This window comes from Paramormyrops kingsleyae, chromosome 4, assembly GCF_048594095.1.
Source record: "Paramormyrops kingsleyae isolate MSU_618 chromosome 4, PKINGS_0.4, whole genome shotgun sequence".
Lineage (NCBI taxonomy): Eukaryota > Metazoa > Chordata > Actinopteri > Osteoglossiformes > Mormyridae > Paramormyrops > Paramormyrops kingsleyae.
In genome coordinates, this window is record NC_132800.1 from 25,752,162 (window position 1) to 25,775,484 (window position 23,323).

Genomic DNA, 23,323 nt, shown 5'->3' on the forward strand with positions numbered 1-23,323 from the left:
ACGTCCCATTTGTAACGATGTTTACATTTTTATTTAAATGTATTTATTGAACAATATTGTATTTTCAGGTTTTTTTCTTTGTGTATTGGGTACTTCTTAAACTTAATTACCTATATAAATTTTGTTTACTTCTAAAAATGTTTACTTATTTTACTAATACTAATAGTCTTTCTCTTTTTTGTCTGATGATTCTAGTTTATTATTAAGCGGCACGGGTCCATTAAACATGATAAATATGAAGCCTCAGTCTAAGCATGACGTAATGAGTCCATGAAAATGTATTTATTTACTATCAAAATAGACGTATCCGTGTCACAAGTTGACAGTCTGTTGTGGGTACTTCTTAAACTTAATTACCTATATAAATTTTGTTTACTTCTAAAAATGTTTACTTATTTTACTAATACTAATAGTCTTTCTCTTTTTTGTCTGATGATTCTAGTTTATTATTAAGCGGCACGGGTCCATTAAACATGATAAATATGAAGCCTCAGTCTAAGCATGACGTAATGAGTCCATCCATCCATCCATTGTCCAACCCGCTTATCCTAATGGGTCGCGGGGGGTCCGGAGCCTATCCCGGAAGCAACGGGCACGAGGCAGGGAACAACCCTGGACGGGGGGCCAGCCCATCGCAGAGCACACTCACACACCAGCCACTCACACATGCACACCTAAGGGCAATTTAGCAATGCCAATTAGCCTCAGCATGTCTTTGGACCGTGGGGGGAAACCGGAGTACCCGGAGGAAACCCCACGACAACACGGGGAGAACATGCAAACTCCACACACATGTGACCCAGGCGGAGACTCAAACCCAGGTCCCAGAGGTGCGAGGCGACAGTGCTAACCACTGCACCACCATGCCGCCCACGTAATGAGTCCATGAAAATGTATTTATTTACTATCAAAATAGACGTATCCGTGTCACAAGTTGACAGTCTGTTGTCGAGTCATTCTGTAATGGGCATGCAGCAGGGAACTGGGAGACCTTTTTTCCTCCTCTGTGCTGATGACTGAAATGTAAAATCCACTTTGCAATTTAATAACTTACAATTCCGGCTCGCAGGAAGTCTGGTTTTACAGTAATCCTCCTCCATTTACCTCAAATGTTATTTATATAGAATACAAATAAAACTTTTGTCTAAATTCTCAAAGGTGATGGAGTTTGTTAAAGGTAAAAATTGATGCATTTATTATAAGTGTTTTTCTCTAATAGCTTGTATGCATCTCTGTGCCGTTTGACTGAGAGTCTGGGTGTTTTAAACAGTGTTTGTTTAAATGCACATTTACCTTTGATCTGTAGGAAAAGGTCCCTCTCTGAAGTTGACTGCCTTTCCCATTGACGCGTCACTCTTCAGGGAAACACAGCTGGGTACAGGGGAGTCTGCTCTCTCCATCAGGACACTGTGGGCAGCGAGAGGAAACAAACCCTCATGGTATAAATATAATTCATACAATGGGGACGGCATCACACTGCTGTTTAGCTTCTGCTCTGCCTTCATGTACTTTGATATGCTGTGAAGCTCTTGATGTAAACAGACTAGTTTACAGTCAGTAATAATGTGAAATAAATTCTCACCTAAAAATTAGATTCCTATATGAAAGGTTTAGTATCACTGTTAAAAACCTCCATAACTAGACTTGACTGATGAGGCTTTTTACCTGTTTATATATTTATTTGTATGTCTGTTTAGTTTTATGTCGCTCGCCTCTAGCCTAAAATAACTTTTACTTTTATTTTATGGCCTGACTATAGACCCAGAGAGACATGCATGCTAGTGGCTGTAACACTGTTACCTCTCAGGCTCTTTCTCTTACACGCCACAGGGGGGCGCATTTCATGGCTTGCACTATAAATGTTGTGACTCACAGCTACTGGTAGTCCGAAACCCCCAGGCACTGGCCCCACTGCCCCGGTCCATAACCCAGCCGAGGCTCCAGGGGGCGCTGTCTTGGAGCACCTTCAGCCACCGGCTCATTCCCCCACCGAGAGCTAAGAAGCTCTACTGGGGATCCTTCCTGCCTGCTGCCCTTAGACACCACAATGCCTGCTGTCCATGTGCAGCCCCCACAGCCAGCCGCAACGTCCCATTTGTAACGATGTTTACATTTTTATTTAAATGTATTTATTGAACAATATTGTATTTTCAGGTTTTTTTCTTTGTGTATTGGGTACTTCTTAAACTAGAAAGTCTAATAAGTCTATTATTAAGCGGCACGGGTCCATTAAACATGATAAATATGAAGCCTCAGTCTAAGCATGACGTAATGAGTCCATGAAAATGTATTTATTTACTATCAAAATAGACGTATCCGTGTCACAAGTTGACAGTCTGTTGTCGAGTCATTCTGTAATGGGCATGCAGCAGGGAATAGGGAGACCTTTTTTCCTCCTCTGTGCTGATGACTGAAATGTAAAATCCACTTTGCAATTTAATAACTTACAATTCCGGCTCGCAGGAAGTCTGGTTTTACAGTAATCCTCCTCCATTTACCTCAAATGTTATTTATATAGAATACAAATAAAACTTTTGTCTAAATTCTCAAAGGTGATGGAGTTTGTTAAAGGTAAAAATTGATGCATTTATTATAAGTGTTTTTCTCTAATAGCTTGTATGCGTCTCTGTGCCGTTTGACTGAGAGTCTGGGTGTTTTAAACAGTGTTTGTTTAAATGCACATTTACCTTTGATCTGTAGGAAAAGGTCCCTCTCTGAAGTTGAGTGCCTTTCCCATTGACGCGTCACTCTTCAGGGAAACACAGCTGGGTACAGGGGAGTCTGCTCTCTCCATCAGGACACTGTGGGCAGCGAGAGGAAACAAACCCTCATGGTATAAATATAATTCATACAATGGGGACGGCATCACACTGCTGTTTAGCTTCTGCTCTGCCTTCATGTACTTTGATATGCTGGGAAGCTCTTGACGTAAACAGACTAATTTACAGTCAGCTTTTACATGAAATAAATTCTCACCTAAAAATTAGATTCCTATATGAAAGGTTTAGTATCACTGTTAAAAACCTCCATAATTACACTTGACTGGTGTTACTTTTTACCTGTTTATATATTTATATGTTTGTTTGTTTAGTTTTGTTATGTGGCTATTTTGGACAGGAGGGATGATCTCTTGCTCGCCTCTAGTATAAAATAACTGGCTGATTGTGGGAGAATAAGGCGCAGAAAGAAGATGGCGAGGTCTTTTTATTAAGCTACACATATTACAGTGCTGCCCACTCAGCCAGCCCTAGCTAGGAGCCCAGTTTACTTTATGTTATGGCCTGACTATAGACCCAGAGAGACATGCATGCTAGTGGCTGTAACATTGTTACCTCTCAGTGCTCTTACTGTTACACCCCACAGGGGGGCACATTTCAGAAGCAGCTCTTCTTTTTCCTCTCTTCTTTACCATTTTAGTGCCGATCCAGACCAGATGATTCCTGCTGGGGCTTCTGTGAACATGAAGGGTTAATAGATACTTCCTACGTATAATATTTAAATTGTATTTCGTAATAGTGTTGTAATTAGTTCTCATTAGTCATTATTATATTAAATAAGTATTATTTCACACAATGCAAATGTGACTACTCCAATAATTCAGACTGCACTACAATAAAGTACAATTTTACACATTGTTATTATATTGCCAAATTTAATTTTTACTGGTGTTTGGTCGAACCACGCAACCACAATGCCTCCTTGTCTGTAATAATGTGCTTGTACGTGTAACTTATTTTGGAATTTAACCGGAAACAACAAATGCTATTTTCTGATTGGCTGGTAGGTGGCTATTAACTCTGTATAACTCGGAACAGCTATGAACTTGGCAGAAAACTCCACTCTGTATGCTTGCACCTCGTCCATTAATCCTATATAACGGGACACCTTGGTGGGGGTTCATTCCTTAAGGCTGGTTACTTCTCAGAGTGAGAAACACAAGGTGTGGCGTGTGAACTGGTTGAAATGCGTGTGTCTCATGATCAATGCGTGAGACCTGAGAGCCCTGTGAACTGTAAGTAACCAATAAATGTCAGCGCAACTGGATTAAATATACTCCCTTATATATTATACATACTCCCTTATATATTACTGCATACTCCCTTATATATTACTGTATACATACTCCCTTATATATTACTGTATACATACTCCCTTATATATTATACATACTCCCTTATACTGTATATTACTGTATACATACTCCCTTATATATTATACATACTCCCTTATATATTACTGTATACATACTGCCTTATATATTATACATACAGTGGTACCTCAGTTCTCGAACTTAATCCGTTCCAGGCTCCGGATCGAATCCTGAAAAGTTCGAGTTCTGATTTAATTTTTCCCATAAGAAATAATGGAAAACCAATTAATTGGTTCCCGTCCCCCCAAAATTACACCTAAATATGTCTTTTTAAGCATTTAAACACAAAATGTACAGGATAAAACAAGAAGAGCATTTTTTTCTTAATGGCTTCCAAATCTTATCCCAACATTACCCCTGTCCTGCCCCGATCGTCCGCTCCTTCCGTGTGTCACGCCCCCTCGTTAACCTCGTGTGGGATCCCCATGTGATCAGCTGTTTCTGGTTGTCATTAGTCCTCTGTATTAAGTCTGCGTTTCAGTTTGTTTCCCCAGTCCGATCATTGGGTGCATTCGACTTGCTTACTGGCTTAAAGCAACGCATTCTGATCCTGACGCAATGCATTACGGTTAGATGCATTGCAACCTCTCACCTTATTGGCTGAAGAGTTTAGTTACATGCATGACGTTTGTATCCCAGGCAGTTCCGATGCATAATCTATTTCTCCCGAATATCACGTAAAGCAGTGAGAACTGGTTTTTAGTTAATTTACCTGGTAAAATAAAGTTTAAATAAATGACATAAATGCTCTAATAGTACACGTAAGTTAGTGGTTTATTTATTGTTACTGTAATGTTGTGCTGCTTTATTTGGTTAATCGTCCAGTCTGTGAAGAAGGCATTCAAGTAAGAATTACATTGTAGTATGACTCATTTCCTTCACGGTTCGACTTATGATATTCAGATCGAAATCTAGGTCAAGACTTTCAAGAAATTCGAGTTCTTGTGAGTTCGAGAACCGAGGTACCACTGTACTCCATTATATGTTATATATACTCTCATATGTTATATATACTCCCTTATACATTTTAAAACTCCATATTGAGGGGGTCGGGGCATCATGGTGATAATTTAATCAAAAACATTGATACGGAAATTCAGATTTTTTTTTAATACATTATAGGCCAATTTGTTGTTTTGAAATAAAAAAAAATAAAAAAATAAAAAAATATATATATATATATATATATATAAAATATACAGTTGTGAAAAAATTAGGACACCATTAAATATTTAGTTATTTTTAAGAAATATCAACATATCAGTATGAAATCTTTTTTCAAGTTATATCTGTAGATAAAGGTCATGTAATTACTTCACCTATGCAAAAACAAGAAACAAATTTACTTATTTACGAAGATATTGACTAAGATGCTAATTTCCACTGAGGAAAGAGTTAGGACATTCTCACATTTATCACTATTTAAAATGCCTAGAATTAGATTCAGGTGGCACCATATCAGGTGAAGATGATTAGATCATCGTTACAGAGCTTTTTGGGGGAGTCTGTCTTATTTAAACCACAGACATTTAGTTTGGTTTGCTTTTGATTGTCAAAAAGAGTGGTATCACCATGGTGAGATCCAAAGAGCTCTCTGAGGCCTTCAGAAAGAAGATTGTTGATGCATATGAGTCTGGGAAGGATATAAAAAGATCTCAAGAGAGTTTGGAATCAGCCGTTCCACTGTCCAGAAAATAATTTACACAATAATTCACATTTAAAACAACTGCCAGCATGGTCAGGACAGGCTGTCCTACCAAGTTCAGCCGGAGAGCCGACCGCAAGATGCTGAAAGACATCTCCAAAAATCCTAAAAGGTCATCACAGGTCATACAGGAAGCTCCTGCCACAGTCGATGTCAAGGTACATGCATCTACCATCAGAAAGAGACGCACAAGTTTGATTTACATGGGAGCTGTGCAAGGAGGAAACCCTTGCTGTCAAAAAACATCTGAGCAACACTGAAGTTTGCCAGAGACCCACCTAGACAAAGACTGGGACTTTAGGAACAATGTGCTTTGGACAGATGAATCTGAAATGGAATTATTTGGGCGCAGTAACAGAGGACATGTTTGGCATAAAACATTGGAATAAATGCTTTTGAGCAAAAGAACCTCATACCAGCTGTGAAGCTTGGGGGTGGAAATGTCATGATTTGGGGCTGCTTTGCTGCAGCAGGACCTGGCCAGCTCACCGTCATAGAATCCAATAGGAATGGCATACAAGAAAGATATGGAGAGTTCGAGAATGGTCAAGTCAAAGCCCGGATCTGAATCCTATTGAGATGCTGTGGGGTGATTTGAAACAGAAGCGCATGCATGACACCCTTCAAACATCACACAGCTTAAGGAATTCTGCACTGGAGAGTGGGGAAGCCTTTCTGGCAGTCAATATCAGAGACTGATAGATGGTTATAGGAAACGTGTCACTGAGGTTATTTCAGCCAAAGGGGGAAATACTAGCTATTAGGGCACAGGGTGTCCTAACATTTCCTAGTTAATTTCCTTACTTATATAAGTGATTTTGTTTCTTGTTTTTGCATAGGTGATGCAATTACATCACCTTTATCTATAGATATAATTTGAAAGATTTAATATTGATATTTTGATATTTATTAAGGAAAAATAAAATATTTCATGGGGTGTCCTAATTTTTTCACACGACTGTATTTATCCACACCTGGAAAACACCAAAATCAAACTCCATACTTTCCCGTACTGCATAGACACCCTGTAAACACATTTATCTATACAATTTCATTCCATTTTAAATAATTTATTTAGCAGACGGTTCTATGCTAAACGACGCATCATCCTAATCCGTCCGGTACTTAACATCTTAAAACAAGCTCTTCGAAGTATTATAATCTAGCCCCATGTACATATTTAAGCGACACTGTATGTTAGGCGAAATCAGAATTGAGCGTAAATAATTAAATATTATAATTGTTGCTAATTCGCTTTACATTTGAAAACTCAAAATAGTTTGTGACACAGTGACAGTTACTTACTGTAATGCACTGCGATATACTTAACGACTAATTATGTTGAGAACTATTAAATCCCAATATTTAAGTAAGTTAAACATGTATGTTTTACTATTGGTTTAATCTGTGGAGTATAATCTTACCTGGCAATAAGAATATCTTTTTATTTTTCCAGAATCTTATTCGTGTTTCTTGACAAAATGGCGACTCCAGTTTTAAATCGCTTTCACTTTCATTTACAGACAGGAAGTATCAAACGCGGAAGCTGTCAAAGCGGAAATGGACGTGGATTCAATGGGGCGCCGTAGGATTTTAGCCTCGCTCCGCGCAGCATCTGAATGACCCCCCCGCGGGAGATCCGGTCTGGATGCGGAGGCTGTCACCCCTTAATCTCCCACTGATTCTTCTTTCATCAGCAATATCTGCACACGTCCCCCGAAGAGTCAGTGACAAGTTGGTCACACCAGTATTATGTTTTATGTTTCCCCATGACTGTCTGCTGTTTCACAGGGAGTGTAGAACCGTGGACCAAACGGCAGCCAGCAGAAGAATGAGCCCATTGATTCCCAGGAGAATGATTTTAGCGCAGGGAGACTTTAGCACGGCTCTGCTAGAAAGGCTATTAGCTTCTTCTCCGGGTCCGTGATCCATGACTTGGGAGCCTGGGTCCGAGAGGAGAAAGGGGAACTTGGCTGGCAGCAGATGAGTGCCCCCCCCCTGCACCCCCCCAACCCCTCCCCACCAGCTCTCCACATTCACAACAAGGAGATCAAAATTGTCTCACTCCTCAGTCTGCCCTGGCAACTCCTCACATCCCGGACAAAATGAAGGGGGGAAAAATAGAGAGAGAGAGACTGAAAAAGCAGAAAAGTTTCCCCGTGTAGATTTCTGGCAAGGTGGACGATAAAAGCGAGCCTGGGGGGGAGGGGGGGGAATAAAGGAGGGTATCTTTTATGGGATGTGGATTTATATGCCCAGAAACACCCACTCAGAATCAGATATTTCCTTTTACAAACCAAACATTTATCTAACATTTAGGGAGACGGATGTAAGCATGCCGCTCGCCAGTCGTTTAAAATGGCGGCTGGATCGTTTATTTGATCTAACAGATAAGAAGATTGTATCGTGAATCATTTCTCTTAGCTTGTCTCCCATGTGCACAGGGGTTACAGATTGTGTGCTGAAACCAAAAGGTACAAGAAGTAAAGCAATTCCCACCTGCGCAGGGAAGCAAAAAGTTCACGTGTAGATCTATTCCGGGGTGCGGAGATGTATTGCTTGACTTCAGATTGCTCTGACATTAGGGATTTACCTTAAAATGGCTTAAGAACCAAATCCATCACCTCTACAAATCTGTCTCGCAAATCAGTTATCTTAATAGATTATGGAAAATTGTAGTGACATGTATGATTTTCCTTTCCCCTTTTCTTTGAATTAGTTTTTTTTAAATGCGGAAGCTTTAAAGACCAAACTTCCCCTGAGAATAAACTTTTATACATGTACTTTGAATCAATCCTTTTTCCATCCCGCTAAGGGTTTTACCGGATATTGCCTAACGTTACTGTCGGAGTACGAAGCACAAGCTTCCCATCGCCGCGCTGGTCCAGGCTGAGATATCAGCTACTGTAACACATTATCCTCTTAGACCCAGGGATTGTTTGGTAATAAGGTCCAAGAGCCGCCACAGTCATTACACTCGACCAAATCGAGATGGGGGGGGGGGATTGGGGCAGTGACTGAGGAAAGCAAGCCGTCTCGATTTGCCCATTAATGTTAATCATTGTTCCCTTGCAGTTCCCACGTTTATTTCCAGTTTCGAATGGTTCCCATGTCTTTACCCCCGTAATGTCAATTAAAAAAAAAATTACCAACACTATGTATGGACACCACACTTTTTAAGCTATATTGTTATTAGCATTTTACATGTTTTAACGTAGGCATGGGATGCCATTATGATATTTTTGCCACAATTCTAAATTACATTATAATCATGTTAATGTTAAACTCACAAGTCCCAGAAGCTCTTGGTAGTGATGCCTTTATTGCATTTTTTAATAATAAAATAACCACGATTAGACATACCATCACGAGCACGCCCACGGTTGCACACAATCACCAATCCTCTGCTAGCGCTAGTGTTATTAGTACTAATGATAACACCTTTGAATGTTTCACTCCTGTAGTGCAGACAGAACTCCTTCAGTTAATTTCCTCTTGCAAACCCACTACTAGCCTTGTTGACCCAATACCCACCAATCTACTTAAGGAAATTGCACCACTGATTAGCACTACATTGTTAAATTTGTTAAACTCATCTCTTAGTCTTGGATTATTAGACCTATCTTAAAGAAACCAAATCTTGAACCTAGTGACTTAGGAAACTATAGAACCATCTCAAATCTTCCCTTCATTTCTAAAATTCTAGAGAAAGTTGTTGCTCACCAGCTGTCTTCCTTTCTCCAAGATAATAATGCTAACGAGCTATATCAGTCTGGTTTCAGACCCAATCATAGCACAGAAACGGCCTTAGTCAAAGTGATAAACGACTTGCTTATGGCTTCCGACCGTGGCTGTATATCGCTATTATTCTTACTGGATCTAACTGCAGCATTCGATACTGTAGACCATAATATTCTTTTGGACCGGTTGGAAACATTGATTGGCATTAAAGGGACAGCACTACTGTGGTTTCGTTCGTATTTAACTGATCGTTACCAGTTTGTCCATGTAAACAATGAGTCATCCATAGCCACTAAAGTAAGATATGGTGTCCCGCAGGGATCAGTGTTGAGCCCACTACTGTTCAATCTATATATGCTACCGCTTGGTAACATAATTAGAAATTACAGTGTTAATTTTCATTGTTATGCTGATGATACACAATTGTATCTATCTGTCAAACCTAGTGACGCATCCCAGCTCTCTTCTTTAGCCGACTGTCTGCTAGACATCCGTTGTTGGATGGCAAGGAATTTCCTCATGTTAAATACTGAAAAAACTGAGGTTCTTTTAATCGGTCCTAAGGAGGCCCGCAATAAGTTTGTAAACCCCAACCCTAGCGGCCTCCCTACTCAATTTAAAACAGTGGTCAGAAATCTTGGTGTCCTGGTAGACTCCGACCTCTGCTTCAGTGCTCACATAAGTAGCATTACCAGTACGGCATTTTACCATCTACGGAACATAGCCAAGCTTCGGAAGTTGCTTTCCTTTCAAGATGCAGAAAAACTAATACATGCCTTTATAACTTCTAGATTGGACTACTGCAATGCCCTCCTTTCGGGTTGTCCATCTGGATCCCTACATAAACTTCAGTTAGTACAAAATGCAGCTGCCAGAGTTCTCACAAAAACTAAAAAATTTGATCACATTAGCCCTATCCTGTCTTCCCTGCACTGGCTACCGGTCAAGTTTAGGATTGATTACAAATTATTGCTATTGACCTACAAAACTCTGAATGGCCTTGCACCACAATATCTCAATGATCTTCTGGTCCCTTACAACCCTTCTCGCCTGCTTCGTTCACAAGGAGCAGGATATCTATTAGTTCCTAAAGTAGACAGGGCTACGGCAGGCTGCAGAGCATTCTCCTACAGAGCTCCGCAGCTGTGGAATGGTCTCCCGGCGGATGTGCGGGATTCAGGCACACTCTCGCTTTTCAAGTCTAGATTAAAAACGCACTTGTATAGCTTAGCGTATAGGAAACCTAGTTCTGGTTCCAGCTAGTCCCTCACTCCCAGTCAGACTAACAGTATGAGGTGATGAGCTGGGTGGGGATCGGTGTCATTGGCTTTGGATAAACTGAGGCGTCAGTGCTGTCACTCTAGCTCTACACTAGAGTACTGATGTTCAGGGAGTCCCCATGCCTGTGTTCCCGCCTGTCTCTCCCTCTTTCTCATGCTGCTATACCCAGATCTGCCGGAGCCTAGACGAATATTGCACTCGATCAGTTTGCTTGCACTGCCTCTGGTTTCCTCAACTGTGACTAATACACAATTTTTTCTTACTTCCTCCCTCACCCCTTCTGGGGTGTGCTCCCTGGAGCACAATGTTGTTGAAGGATTTATGCCTCTGCTGCCTACAAGACAATTACCTCCATCACCGGCAACTACCCTCCAACCTGCCTGCCCTTGGCTCAACACGATGCCTCGCCATCCTTCCCTGCAATCCTGCCATCGTGCATCAAGCACCATGTGCCTGCACCGGTCGGCCGCTGCATTGAGACATATATTTCAACCCCTGTATTAGCTTAGTCATTTCATCTTGTTTGTTTGACTCATCTGCCGGCCCCTGGAGGATGGGCTCCCCCTTTGGGTCTGGTTCCTCCCAAGGTTTCTTCCTCTTAGGGAGTTTTTCCTTGCCACCGTTGCCTTTGGCTTACTCAATGGGGGGTCCTTACGAGGCAGAAATGTAAAGCGCATTGAGACAATGTAATGTTGTGATAATGCGCTATATAAATAAAATTGAATTGAATTGAATGTTATGTTGCTGTTGACAGTTATGGAAGTTTGGAGGTAGGAATGAACAGACGAGTTCAATGATTTAGCTCAGCTTCATTTATTGAGATCTTTCTGTGCTCGGGGAGAATCTTCACAGACAGTTCTGAGAAGTTCTCCAAATAGCAGACACAGCTGCTTTCATTTTATACTGACACACAAACAACCTTCTCAACAACCACAACCGGAAAACCCACTTCTGCTTTTTAACAGTCAACGCTCACACAAGCTTTTCATCTAGCACAAGCATCTTATATTTACCATATATGGAATAAAACTTGTCTCTCATCTAGCTTAACATGGGTAAGGTCAAAAACCCCCTCCCCAGTCTCTTACATCCGTTTCTGTGAGCATAGCAACCTTATTTTGCAGCCTAACTTCCTTAGCAACCATCAGACAGTTTGGTGGTAATTTTCCACTACAACACATAGACAAAACCAACAAAAAGCATCATTAATGCAGAGTAATTTGAACAGATGGGCCAAATTAATTTTCTAATAAAGAAAAAAAATTAACCGAACAATTAGATTTTATATCAAAAATGTAATAATTCAGAAATCATTTGGTTTTGGGTCAAATGTAAACATCAGTTTTGTTATAATATTAATATGATAAGAGTTTTTAATGATTCATATTTATCAGAAAAGTCACACACCTAAATTCGCACTCAATCAGGATCAGTTATATGTGATGCAGCTTTTCATTGGGAATCTGTGGATTATTAATCAGATCTCAAAGATTTTTCCCAAAGCCGTTATTCAGCGAACGCGCTTATGAAGGTTTCACAGCAGACCCTGGCGAGCGGCATCTCCAGGACGGAGAAGCAAAACGGTTCCTGTGAGTAGAGGAAGTGAAGGAAATCAGGCCTGAAATGGCTTTTTGATCATCGTCTCCCTTCGCCCGTGACCAACAACATTCCTTGGCAGTCAAGACAAACCTCAGAGAGGCTAAACAGAGGCCGACCTCTCAAAGCTGTCAAAAAACACTGTGGAAGGACCATCGGGGGCTATTTCAGCGACAGAGCCTCATGGCACAGTCCTGCTCCCCCAACATCTGCCATGTAGAGCTTTGAGTCAGGACTCAGATACCCAAGGGATGCCTTCTTCATCTTGCTCGCTGTGTCAGAACAGCAGCGTTTCCACCACGATCTGCATCTATGGTGCTACATAGATCCCCCAGGAGGGCATGGTGGTCTTTATGCTTCCATCCATCTGTATTTTGCGCAGATTTTCAGACAAACCTCAAGTCCCTCAAGTCTGTTTTTTGTTGGACAGGAGGCAACATGTGGACTCTGGGCAGATGTGAGTGATGGTCTATCTGAGTGTCTATCATCACAAGTCTATCAAGTCTTGCGTTGAAACCATGAATGCTAATAATGTAACAACAGCCCCAACAAAAGTGCAACAAAGACTGATTTCTACCATTATGGGGTGAAACACATTTTTATTCCAATTCCACAGCACTAATTTGCCCTTATTTTGTGATTGTGTGTGTAGACCAGAGCATGTGAGCGGAGTGGAGCGGTGAGAATTCCCACTCCTCGCTCACGAGGCTGTTGGCTCCGCCGCTCCTCCGCTCTAATTCACACTAAGCCGCTCCGCTCAACACCGCTCCTCGCTCCACTAAAAATTTCCTCCCGCTCCAGTCAAATCGCTCCACGCTCGCTCCAAATTAAAAGAGGGACAAATAATCTGCATGCCTAACAAATATCACCTTAAACCGATGCCTTATATCATAAAGAAATGTGAGCAACGGTACTCAGAACAGAAAATATTTATTTTTAAACAACTTATAGGCAACAATGGACAGGTTTGGCAATGGCATTCCACACAAAATAGGCTTAAAAATAAAGGAATCAGTGGGCTTAATAGCCTAAAGAATATACAGGCTAAGCGCATCCACGTTTTAAATTCCTCAGTTATTTTCTGTTGATCCTATTAGGCCTAATTTGAATGAAAAACTAATTTATTTGATTACCAAATTATAGGCTTTTATACTTTTATTTACTTTATAGACTTGATATGCTACAACCATATAAAACTTGCTCACGTTTTGCTCTGGCCTCCGTGTGTTCGCTTAGCACACTCATCTTTCCGAGAAAGGTCTTTTTAGATTCCAAAGCGGATCTAAATCTTGATAATTGTACAGATGAATTCTGGGAAGATTTGCGCACGCCTCGTAGTGTGAGCGGTATCGGAGCGAAATTGGAGCGAGACAGAGCGACCGCTCCAGCCTTAATTAAAAAACCGCTCCGCGCTCTGACCAAATTTCGCCCGCTCCGCTCCTTGCTCACGCTCCGCTCCACTCCGCTCACATGCTCTGGTGTAGACTGCCATCCCACTCAGGGGGTCCCCTGCACTGTGCCTTGGTCTTTCTGGGGTCGGCTCTAGAGGTCTGCAATCCAACCCAACCCGAGCCCAACAAGCCCAGACAAAGTGTTGGGTCTCAGACTAGGTCAGGGTCAGTCATTTATGGTCACCTTTGGCTTGGATTAGGTTTGGGTTAGTTATTATTATTTTTATTAATGTGCAAATCACTTTTTGTGCTTGCTGGGACCTTTGCTCGTTGGCACTTTCCATTTCCAGGGCCGCTGACCCTGTGGGTTCGGCTTTGCTTCTCAGACTGAAAGGTACCGATGGCAGTTTGCTTGGGAAGAGAAAACTCTTCTGATGCTGCTGCTAAACAGCTTGTTTTCTGGTCCCCCGACTTAAGGAAACACTGTGTTACAGCCGGTGCGCACTCACACCAGCGGGGCTCACGACGTGGGCGTCTATAAGGTTAAACCGGGACGGGAGCGGCCGGTACGCACTCACACCAGCGGGGCTCACGACGTGGGCGTCTATAAGGTTAAACCGGGACGGGAGCGGCCGGTACGCACTCACACCAGCGGGGCTCACGACGTGGGCGTCTATAAGGTTAAACCGGGACGGGAGCGGCCGGTACGCACTCACACCAGCGGGGCTCACGACGTGGGCGTCTATAAGGTTAAACCGGGACGGGAGCGGCCGGTACGCGCTCACACCAGCGGGGCTCGCGACGTGGGCGTCTATAAGGTTAAACCGGGACGGGAGCGGCCGGTGCGCGCTCACACCAGCGGGGCCCGCGACGTGGGCGTCTATAAGGTTAAACCGGGACGGGAGCGGCCGGTACGCACTCACACCAGCGGGGCTCCCGACGTGGGCGTCTATAAGGTTAAACCGGGACGGGAGCGGCCGGTACGCGCTCACACCAGCGGGGCTCCCGACGTGGGCGTCTATAAGGTTAAACCGGGACGGGAGCGGCCGGTGCGCGCTCACACCAGCGGGGCTCATCATGTCAAATGTGTAGATAAGCTGGAAAAATGATAACAGAGTCCATAATAATACAGTAATAATAATAGTAAGTACACATGGTGTGGTACTGAACCTCAAGACAACAAACCACCGAAGCCTCACTATGCTTTCTTGAGCTCTATAACAGCCTGTCTGTAAGTACAAGTGTCTGTAAGTCAGGCCTCCTTAACCCAGGGACTGCCTGTATTTACAGGGGGGGACAAAAGGTGCCCAGTCACTGTGAGTCTGTCCCATGGAGCTGGGGAGGGACTAAGCAGGATCTTTTAAATCATTTGATTTCTGATTTAGGAGCAAATTGTGGCCTGTGAGAACATGAAAGCAGCAAGAAAAGTATGTGCATGACGTCATCAGCAGGGCTGGTAGAGCAGCCTGTGCACTCTGTGCATGACATCATCAGCAGGGCTGGTAGAGCAGCCTGTGCACTCTGTGCATGACGTCATCAGCAGGGCTGGTAGAGCAGCCTGTGCACTCTGTGCATGACGTCATCAGCAGGGCTGGTAGTGCAGCCTGTGCACTCTGTGCATGACGTCACTCTGGACTGTTTCAGAAGAGCTGTGACTCACAGCAGAGGGGAAGCAAAGCCTTTCATTTTATCTGTGTTTCAAAACAGGAAACAGGAAACATCACCTCTAGGAACAAAAAAACAGCTAGTCTGACACAGTATCACACATAAAATGCTAAATGCTAATAGCGCAAAAAGGCCAGGCTGTGAGGAGTGTGCATCTGCTGTGAGCTGCGGGCACTGGGGGGCGCTGCATTGCCAGCGTGACCCTCTGACAGCTTCACCCCCCTGCTGATGGGTTAGAACTTACGTCGTCACTGGTTTGACTAATGGGACCATTTGATTCCAGCAAAAACAATCCATTCAGACGTGAGAGTGAGACGTGATTTTGTACAAAATATGGTGATGACTTGGTAACGGTTATCGTTACTAAGCTCTAGCATGTAAATAAACATTAAGAATCCACCATTAGAGGTAGGTAGGTGTGTGAGTTTAATGTCATGTTAGCGTCTGTCTCATGGCAAGAACTAGGTTCAGTCAATAGCTCTTCATACAGAGACAGGAAGCAAATTAAATTGGAGACAGATAGCAGCTTATATACTGGGGCAGAAGCATGTTTATCACACAGGGTATAAACTCACCTGCAGGGTTTCCATCAGAAACTAGTTTGTCTTTGGTTTTGGACTCTGGTTGGTTTTGTACAAGCTGTGGTGACCATTTACTCCCATAACAATTGTGGTGCCAAGCAGTAGGAGGTAACATAAATATCTACCATCACATCAGATTAAGGTAGGAATGACAATGGAGCAGAAGCATGTCTGTCACACAGGGTATAAACTCAGCTGGAGGATCGTCTCTCTCTCTGTATGGCCTGCAAACCGGATGTGATGCGGGAGGGAAAAGAGAAACTAACCAGCAGATCCTGTGTGATTCTGACTCTTTATTCCTGTTGGTACCAAACCCATCTGATGCATGGAGCTGAAGTCTTTCATTCCAGCTTGCAAAGTGTTATGTAAAGTAAACAGAAGTAGCAGGAGATAAAATACCACACTACACAGTGTAAAAGTAAAAGTTACACCGGTGGAAAAAATATTCAATATTAAAATAAAATATTATTAAATTATATTGAATACAAAAAATATTAACTCCACATCTAAGAATCAAGATTTAACACCCACCTCTCACTAACTGGTGCTAAAATCACACTAGACTTTTTTTACTGTTAAAAATTTACACTTTCTGATTAAATTTTTAACAGTAATTGTTGTACACAAATCATTTGGTGTCGGTAAACTCAAAAGTTTTTTTCTTGTTTAGCTTTGTGGTATGTTCTGCATAACAATAATTCTTTGAAACCTTAATCCATATCAATAAAATACAAAATATCAAAGCATTTTTTTAACAATAAATAAAAAAATGGTTAAAAATCAAAATGAAACCCATACTGACTCAGGCGTCTCCCGGGATACAAAGGGCCACGTCTGTAGATCAGGCAGATCGAGGTCAATGTGTGAAAAGTGGGCTGCAGTGTTCTGTGGCCAATGGGGGCAGAAGCAGCACCGACCCGAGTGTGGCTACTGCAATGGCTGCTGAACAGAGCAGTGGGTCAGGACATCAGACCCAACTGCCTGAGGGTGTTTCAGGGGCATCGACCCGAGTGTGGCTACTGCAATGGCTGCTGAACTGAGCAGTGGGTCAGGACATCAGACCCAACCGCCTGAGGGTGTTTCAGGGGCACCGACCCGAGTGTGGCTACTGCGATGGCTGCTGAATGAGCAGTACGTGGGTCAGGACATCAGACCCAACCGCCTGAGGGTGTTTCAGGGGCATCGACCCGAGTGTGGCTACTGCAATGGCTGCTGAACTGAGCAGTGGGTCAGGACATCAGACCAAACCGCCTGAGGGTGTTTCAGGGGCATCGACCCGAGTGTGGCTACTGCAATGGCTGCTGAATTAGCAGTACGTAGGTCAGGATATCAGACCCAACCGTCTGAGGGTGTTTCAGGGGCACCGACCCGAGTGTGGCTACTGCAATGGCTGCTGAATAAGCAGTACGTAGGTCAGGACATCAGACCCAACTGCCTGAGGGTGTTTCAGGGGCCGGCTGTGCGGGCCCGGGTGCGGGGCGGCGGGTGTTGGCTGGCGGGCCCGGGTGCGGGGTGGCGCCGTCCGCGGGGGGCTGCCAGCCTTCGGCGGGGTGCCACTAGCCTGCGACCTGGGGGGTGGGGGAACATCCTCTGGAGCCGTCCACTGGACAATTCCAGGGCATCTGCTGCCGGGCCTCGAGATGAGTGTCTGTGTGTGTATCTGGTGAGTCTGCATGTTCTGTATGTCTGCATGTATGGCCTGGGACGGGGGAGCACGTGAATGTGTTTGGTGAATGTGGGTATCTGTGTATGAACGGCTCGTCGGTGACGCTGGTGCAGATGAGGCCCCAGACACCTCCTCGGATTGGGGTGGGGGGGCGCTGCGGCGGGGGGTGCTGCGGGGCCCCCTGGGTGTTGGTGCTGCGCGTCCGGGTGTGTCTTGCCTGATGCCTGCTGCCCTGCAGCACTATCACCTATCACCCTACGCCCCCCCCCCCCCCCCCCGGCCCGCATCCACCTACACCACACATAGGTAATGGGGGGTGATCAGCTATTCACCCCCCATCCCTTTTAATTACACGTTAGACTCCACACCAAGACATCACACCGCACCACACAGAGGGAAGGGGGAGGGTGATTAGCCACTCATCCCCGCCCCCCCCCCCATTATTTTAACTGCATTTTAGACATACAGTGGTCCCTCGCTATAACGCGGTTCACCTTTCGCCACCTCACAGTTTCGCGGATTTTTCTTTGTGCAATTTTGCATGCTTTTTTTTACAGCGCATTGTGTCCTGCGTCCTGATTAGCGCATTGTGTTCTGGCTCCTGATTGGCTGTAGACCACTGTCAATCAATCTCCTCCGTGCCGCGTCTCCTGTACAGTACAGAATGCGTTCAGCTTGTCAAATTTACATAAATCTTCGATCGCTGGCAGCGTGACTCTGAAGTGCTGTACTGTATGTTTGTAAGTTTTCTCCCTAACTAACCCAACAATGTCGACGAAATGTTTTACACCGTCAAAGGCAGCTGTGGTAGCACCCAAAAGGCAGAGGAGGATGCTAACCATCGCACAAAAAGTTGGGCTTCTGGACATGCTAAAGGAAGGTATAAGTTACGCGGCTGTAGGGCGCCATTGCGGAATTACGGAAAAATCTTTGAGAGTTTTTAAACAAGAGAGAAAAGTGTGAAAATGTTAATGCCTGTCTGAGAAAAGTGTATAAAGTGTGTAGTGAGGTTTTACAGCCTTAAAACATCTATAATAATTGTAAAAAACTAAAGAATCCTACTTCGCGGATTTCACCTATTGCGGGTTATTTTTAGAACATAACTCCCACGATTAACGAGGGACCACTGTACATCCATGTCACACCACTCTGTCACATAGGGCCTTGGAGGGCGGGGGGAGCTGTGCAGGTCCTGGGTCGGCGCCCGGTGGCTCCCCCCTCTGCCTACTTGGGCGGACGAGCGGCCCTCCGGTGGCGGGGGGCCTGGGTACCTGGCCGCTGTGGGGCGGCTGGGTCCATGATCGCTCGGGGCTCTCCTGGCCGTCTGGGGGCCCCGGGGCGGTGTGGTTGTGGCCTCGCACACTCACTGGGAATCATTCCATGTTAACCTGCACACTCATCTCAAGTAGCAAAAGGAGCTTAATCCGAAGCTCCACTTGGCAAAATAAAAGTGTTGGCACAATAAAGCACCCAGACTAACATCCTGCTTGCTAAACTGCCGACACGACAGGGGTAAAAAAAAGCCTCCATGGAGGAAGGACGTGGGACACAGTGCTGGAGAAACTGGCTTTATTAGGAATGTGTTTGGTCCGGATGGCAACGGATTGACTCTGGGTGGGGGGGGGGGTCTTAGGCGCTGGGAGGTGCCTCTGGGGGCCCCTGGGGTAATGCCGATACCGCAGGCAATCACCACAGAAGGTCAGATCTGAGGGGGGGCTATTGTCAGATCTGTTGGGGGTGCCAGTCCGAGAACCCTGAAAGTAAAGAAAAGGACAAATATAATTACAGAAGCTAAAGAAAGGTCTACTTAAGGGCTCATACTTACCTGTGGGCGTCGTCGCTGCTCCTTGTGCGTTTCCTAACCCTAACCTAAAGAAAGGTCTATTTAAGAGCACATACTTACCTGTGGGTGTCGTCGCTGCTCCTTGTGCGTTTCCTAACCCTAACCTAAAGAAAGGTCTATTTAAGAGCACATACTTACCTGTGGGTGTCGTCGCTGCTCTTTGTGCGTTTCCTAACCCTAACCTAAAGAAAGGTCTATTTAAGAGCACATACTTACCTGTGGGTGTCGTCGCTGCTCCTTGTGCGTTTCCTAACCCTAACCTAAAGAAAGGTCTATTTAAGGGCTCATACTTACCTGTGGGCGTCGTCGCTGCTCCTTGTGCGTTTCCTAACCCTAACCTAAAGAAAGGTCTATTTAAGGGCTCATACTTACCTGTGGGCGTCGTCGCTGCTCCTTGTGCGTTTCCTAACCCTAACCTAAAGAAGGGTCTATTTAAGGGTACATACTTACCTGTGGGCGTCGTCGCTGCTCTTTGTGCGTTTCCTAACCCTAACCTAAAGAAGGGTCTATTTAAGGGCACATACTTACCTGTGGGCGTCGTCGCTGCTCTTTGTGCGTTTCCTAACCCTAACCTAAAGAAAGGTCTATTTAAGGGCTCATACCTACCTGTGGGCGTCGTCGCTGCTCCTTGTGCGTTTCCTAACCCTAACCTAAAGAAAGGTCTATTTAAGGGCACATACTTACCTGTGGGCGTCGTCGCTGCTCTTTGTGAGTTTCCTAACCCTAACCTAAAGAAGGGTCTATTTAAGGGCACATACTTACCTGTGGGCGTCGCCGCTGCTGCTTGTGCGTTTCCTAACCCTAACCTAAACAAGGGTCTATTTAAGGGCACATACTTACCTGTGGGCGTCGTCGCTGCTCTTTGTGAGTTTCCTAACCCTAACCTAAAGAAGGGTCTATTTAAGGGTACATACTTACCTGTGGGCGTCGTCGCTGCTCTTTGTGAGTTTCCTAACCCTAACCTAAAGAAAGGTCTATTTAAGGGCACATACTTACCTGTGGGCGTCGTCGCTGCTCTTTGTGAGTTTCCTAACCCTAACCTAAAGAAGGGTCTATTTAAGAGCACATACTTACCTGTGGGCGTCGTCGCTGCTCCTTGTGCGTTTCCTAACCCTAACCTAAAGAAAGGTCTATTTAAGAGCACATACTTACCTGTGGGCGTCGTCGCTGCTCCTTGTGCGTTTCCTAACCCTAACCTAAAGAAAGGTCTATTTAAGGGCTCATACTTACCTGTGGGCGTCGTCGCTGCTCCTTGTGCGTTTCCCCCGGGTTGCTGCCTGGTATCTGGAACTCCTCTGGGTCCTTTAGGTCTTCACCGCCGCCGTTCCCTGCAAAATAAAAAGATAAAAAAATAAAAGGGGAAATTAAAAAACTTTAACTAAGGGGATTGGTACGTAAGCGGGAGGATGCACTCTATGGATTTGCCCAGATAGAACCGTGCAGAACTGTGTTTCCAGTTCGCTGGGACACAGGATTGGGGGTTTGTAACCCCTTTAAAAAACCTAACCCTAACCCTAATCTAACCCTAACTCTCATCTTCACCATTTCCTTCAGTGTAAGGCACATCGCAGCCCATGCCGGCACAACGCCCAGCAAAGTGTTAGCCTAATAGACTAATATTAGGCTAATAGGCCAAGCCCTCATCATTAACAGCCACCTCTAGGTGTGGTCTGGTGCCGCGTTATTTATGCAGATCGTGGAGGTTACGCTGCGGCTAATAGGCCGAGCCCTCGTCATTTACGACCGCCTCTAGGTGTGGTCTGGTGCCGCGTTATTTATGCAGATCGTGGAGGTTACACTGCGGCTAATAGGCCGAGTCCTCGTCATTTACGGCCACCTCTAGGTGTGGTCTGGTGCCGCGTTATTTATGCGGATCGTGGAGGTTACACTGCGGCTAATAGGCCGAGTCCTCGTCATTTACGGCCACCTCTAGGTGTGGTCTGGTGCCGCGTTATTTATACCGACTGTGGAGGTTACGCTGCGGCTAATAGGCCGAGCCCTCGTCATTTACGGCCGCCTCTAGGTGTGGTCTGGTGCCGCGTTATTTATACAGACTGTGGAGGTTACGCTGCGGCTAATAGGCAGAGCCCTCGTCATTTACGGCCACCTCTAGGTGTGGTCTGGTGCCGCGTTATTTATGCGGATCGTGGAGGTTACACTGCGGCTAATAGGCCGAGTCCTCGTCATTTACGGCCACCTCTAGGTGTGGTCTGGTGCCGCGTTATTTATACAGACTGTGGAGGTTACGCTGCGGCTAATAGGCAGAGCCCTCGTCATTTACGGCCACCTCTAGGTGTGGTCTGGTGCCGCGTTATTTATACAGACTGTGGAGGTTACGCTGCGGCTAATAGGCCGAGCCCTCGTCATTTACGGCCGCCTCTAGGTGTGGTCCTTTAAAACACACCTCACATATCTGTCTGAGTCTCAGGGGCTTTTTCAGCAGCATTTAATGTCTGATGCTCATGTTTTTGTGGAATGAAAGAACAATAAAGCAGTTTAAGGCCCATTTACTGGGCTTTGAACCCTGGGTTACCAACTCTCACGCATCTGGCGTGACGCTCACACTTCCTGACTGTAAGGCTCACGCAGGAAATCTTAGGGCAAATCTATATTATTCTATTATAATCTTATAATTAGCTACATCAAAAGCATTGGGGTAGTTTGCAAACCCTACAGACTATTTAGAAGGTAATAAATCTGTTACATACATGTAAATACGTGTGCAGACTTGTCTCCAATTGAAAATGTCACACCAGCCAGCTGAGCAAAGTTGGCAGCCCTGTGAACCTCTGAAATATATGTAAATAACAAGGAAAACCTTTTTCCGCCACTGAATTAGCTTTCATTAGCTTTTCATTCAGGCCACACACTGGTTTCCTAGACAAAAAAATAACGATTAGGCTAAATAAAGATGCAGCTCAGAAATGCCTGAGTGATTAGGTGTCCAAGGCCTGTGAGATACTGGCACCATATCCAAGGTGCCCCATCGCGGGGACCCAGATAAACAGCTTTTGGAAATGGATTCATGCATTTGGGCAGCGCAACATTGGGCTGCATTTAATTGTAAGCTTGTTAAGGTATAGAGGCCTTCATAAATGTCTAGTTTACCAAGAATAATGAGGTCAATCCTCCTTGAAAGCTGCCAGCTGGGAAAGCATGTTGGATTATTGGACAAGACATACAGTAATAATTGCTTAAACAAGTTGATTTATCGATCTGTTCTATAATAATACACTCGTCCTTTCTGAATAACCCCTCACTCTGCTGAATACAGTGATCTGATGCCCATTGCTAATGTATGGGCTGCAGCACTTGAAACACACTCACAGGATGCTAATTCATTGCATGGAGATTTCTGTTCACTTACATTTTCTTCATATTGTGTGTGTAAGTGCAATAACCAGAGGAACCATGATAATCTACTCAAACATGTCTAGGTCTGATTTAGACATGCAGTCAAGGCAAGAGAAAATGTTATTTACTGATTTTCAAAGTGTTCTCTCATCGGTAACACCAGAAGCGATCCTAGGGTCTGTTGTGGCCCCAAGCAAAAATTCACTGGGGGCCCCCCCTCTAACCAGTGTTTGTCATCATTTTAATAAATAATCTGACATTAACAAAAAATGGTTCGCCATCTAGTGACTTGGGGGCCCCAAGCAGCTGCCTGCCCTGCCTACTGACAAGATGCGCCTCTGGGTAACACT

The 23,323-nt window shown here is 44.5% G+C and overlaps 2 protein-coding genes across 11 annotated transcripts in view; one reads left to right on the top strand and one right to left on the bottom strand.

The window, feature by feature from the left end:
• The window catches only part of LOC140577651 (protein NLRC3-like), a 159,364-nt gene extending 151,566 nt beyond the window's left edge, over positions 1-7,798 (bottom strand). For 7 of the 10 annotated variants that reach the window (XR_011989996.1, XM_072710933.1, XM_072710934.1 and 4 more), the window contains exons 1-4: positions 7,280-7,798; positions 3,333-3,452; positions 2,688-2,801; positions 1,294-1,407 (exon numbers count right to left, since the gene is read on the bottom strand). Coding sequence is in view for 9 of the 10 variants with exons in the window: in XM_072710933.1 (XP_072567034.1) it covers positions 1,294-1,407; positions 2,688-2,801; positions 3,333-3,412 (308 nt within the window). In the remaining variant the exon portion in view is untranslated. Of the gene's footprint in view, positions 1-1,293; positions 1,408-2,687; positions 2,802-3,332; positions 3,453-4,269; positions 4,321-7,279 lie in introns of all 10 variants that reach the window. The other 3 variants (XM_072710930.1, XM_072710931.1, XM_072710932.1) reach the window with 3 other exon arrangements.
• LOC111846294 (protein NLRC3-like) overlaps positions 1-23,323 on the top strand; it is a 303,153-nt gene that overhangs the window by 179,713 nt on the left and 100,117 nt on the right. The gene's annotated exons all lie outside the window — the stretch shown is intronic.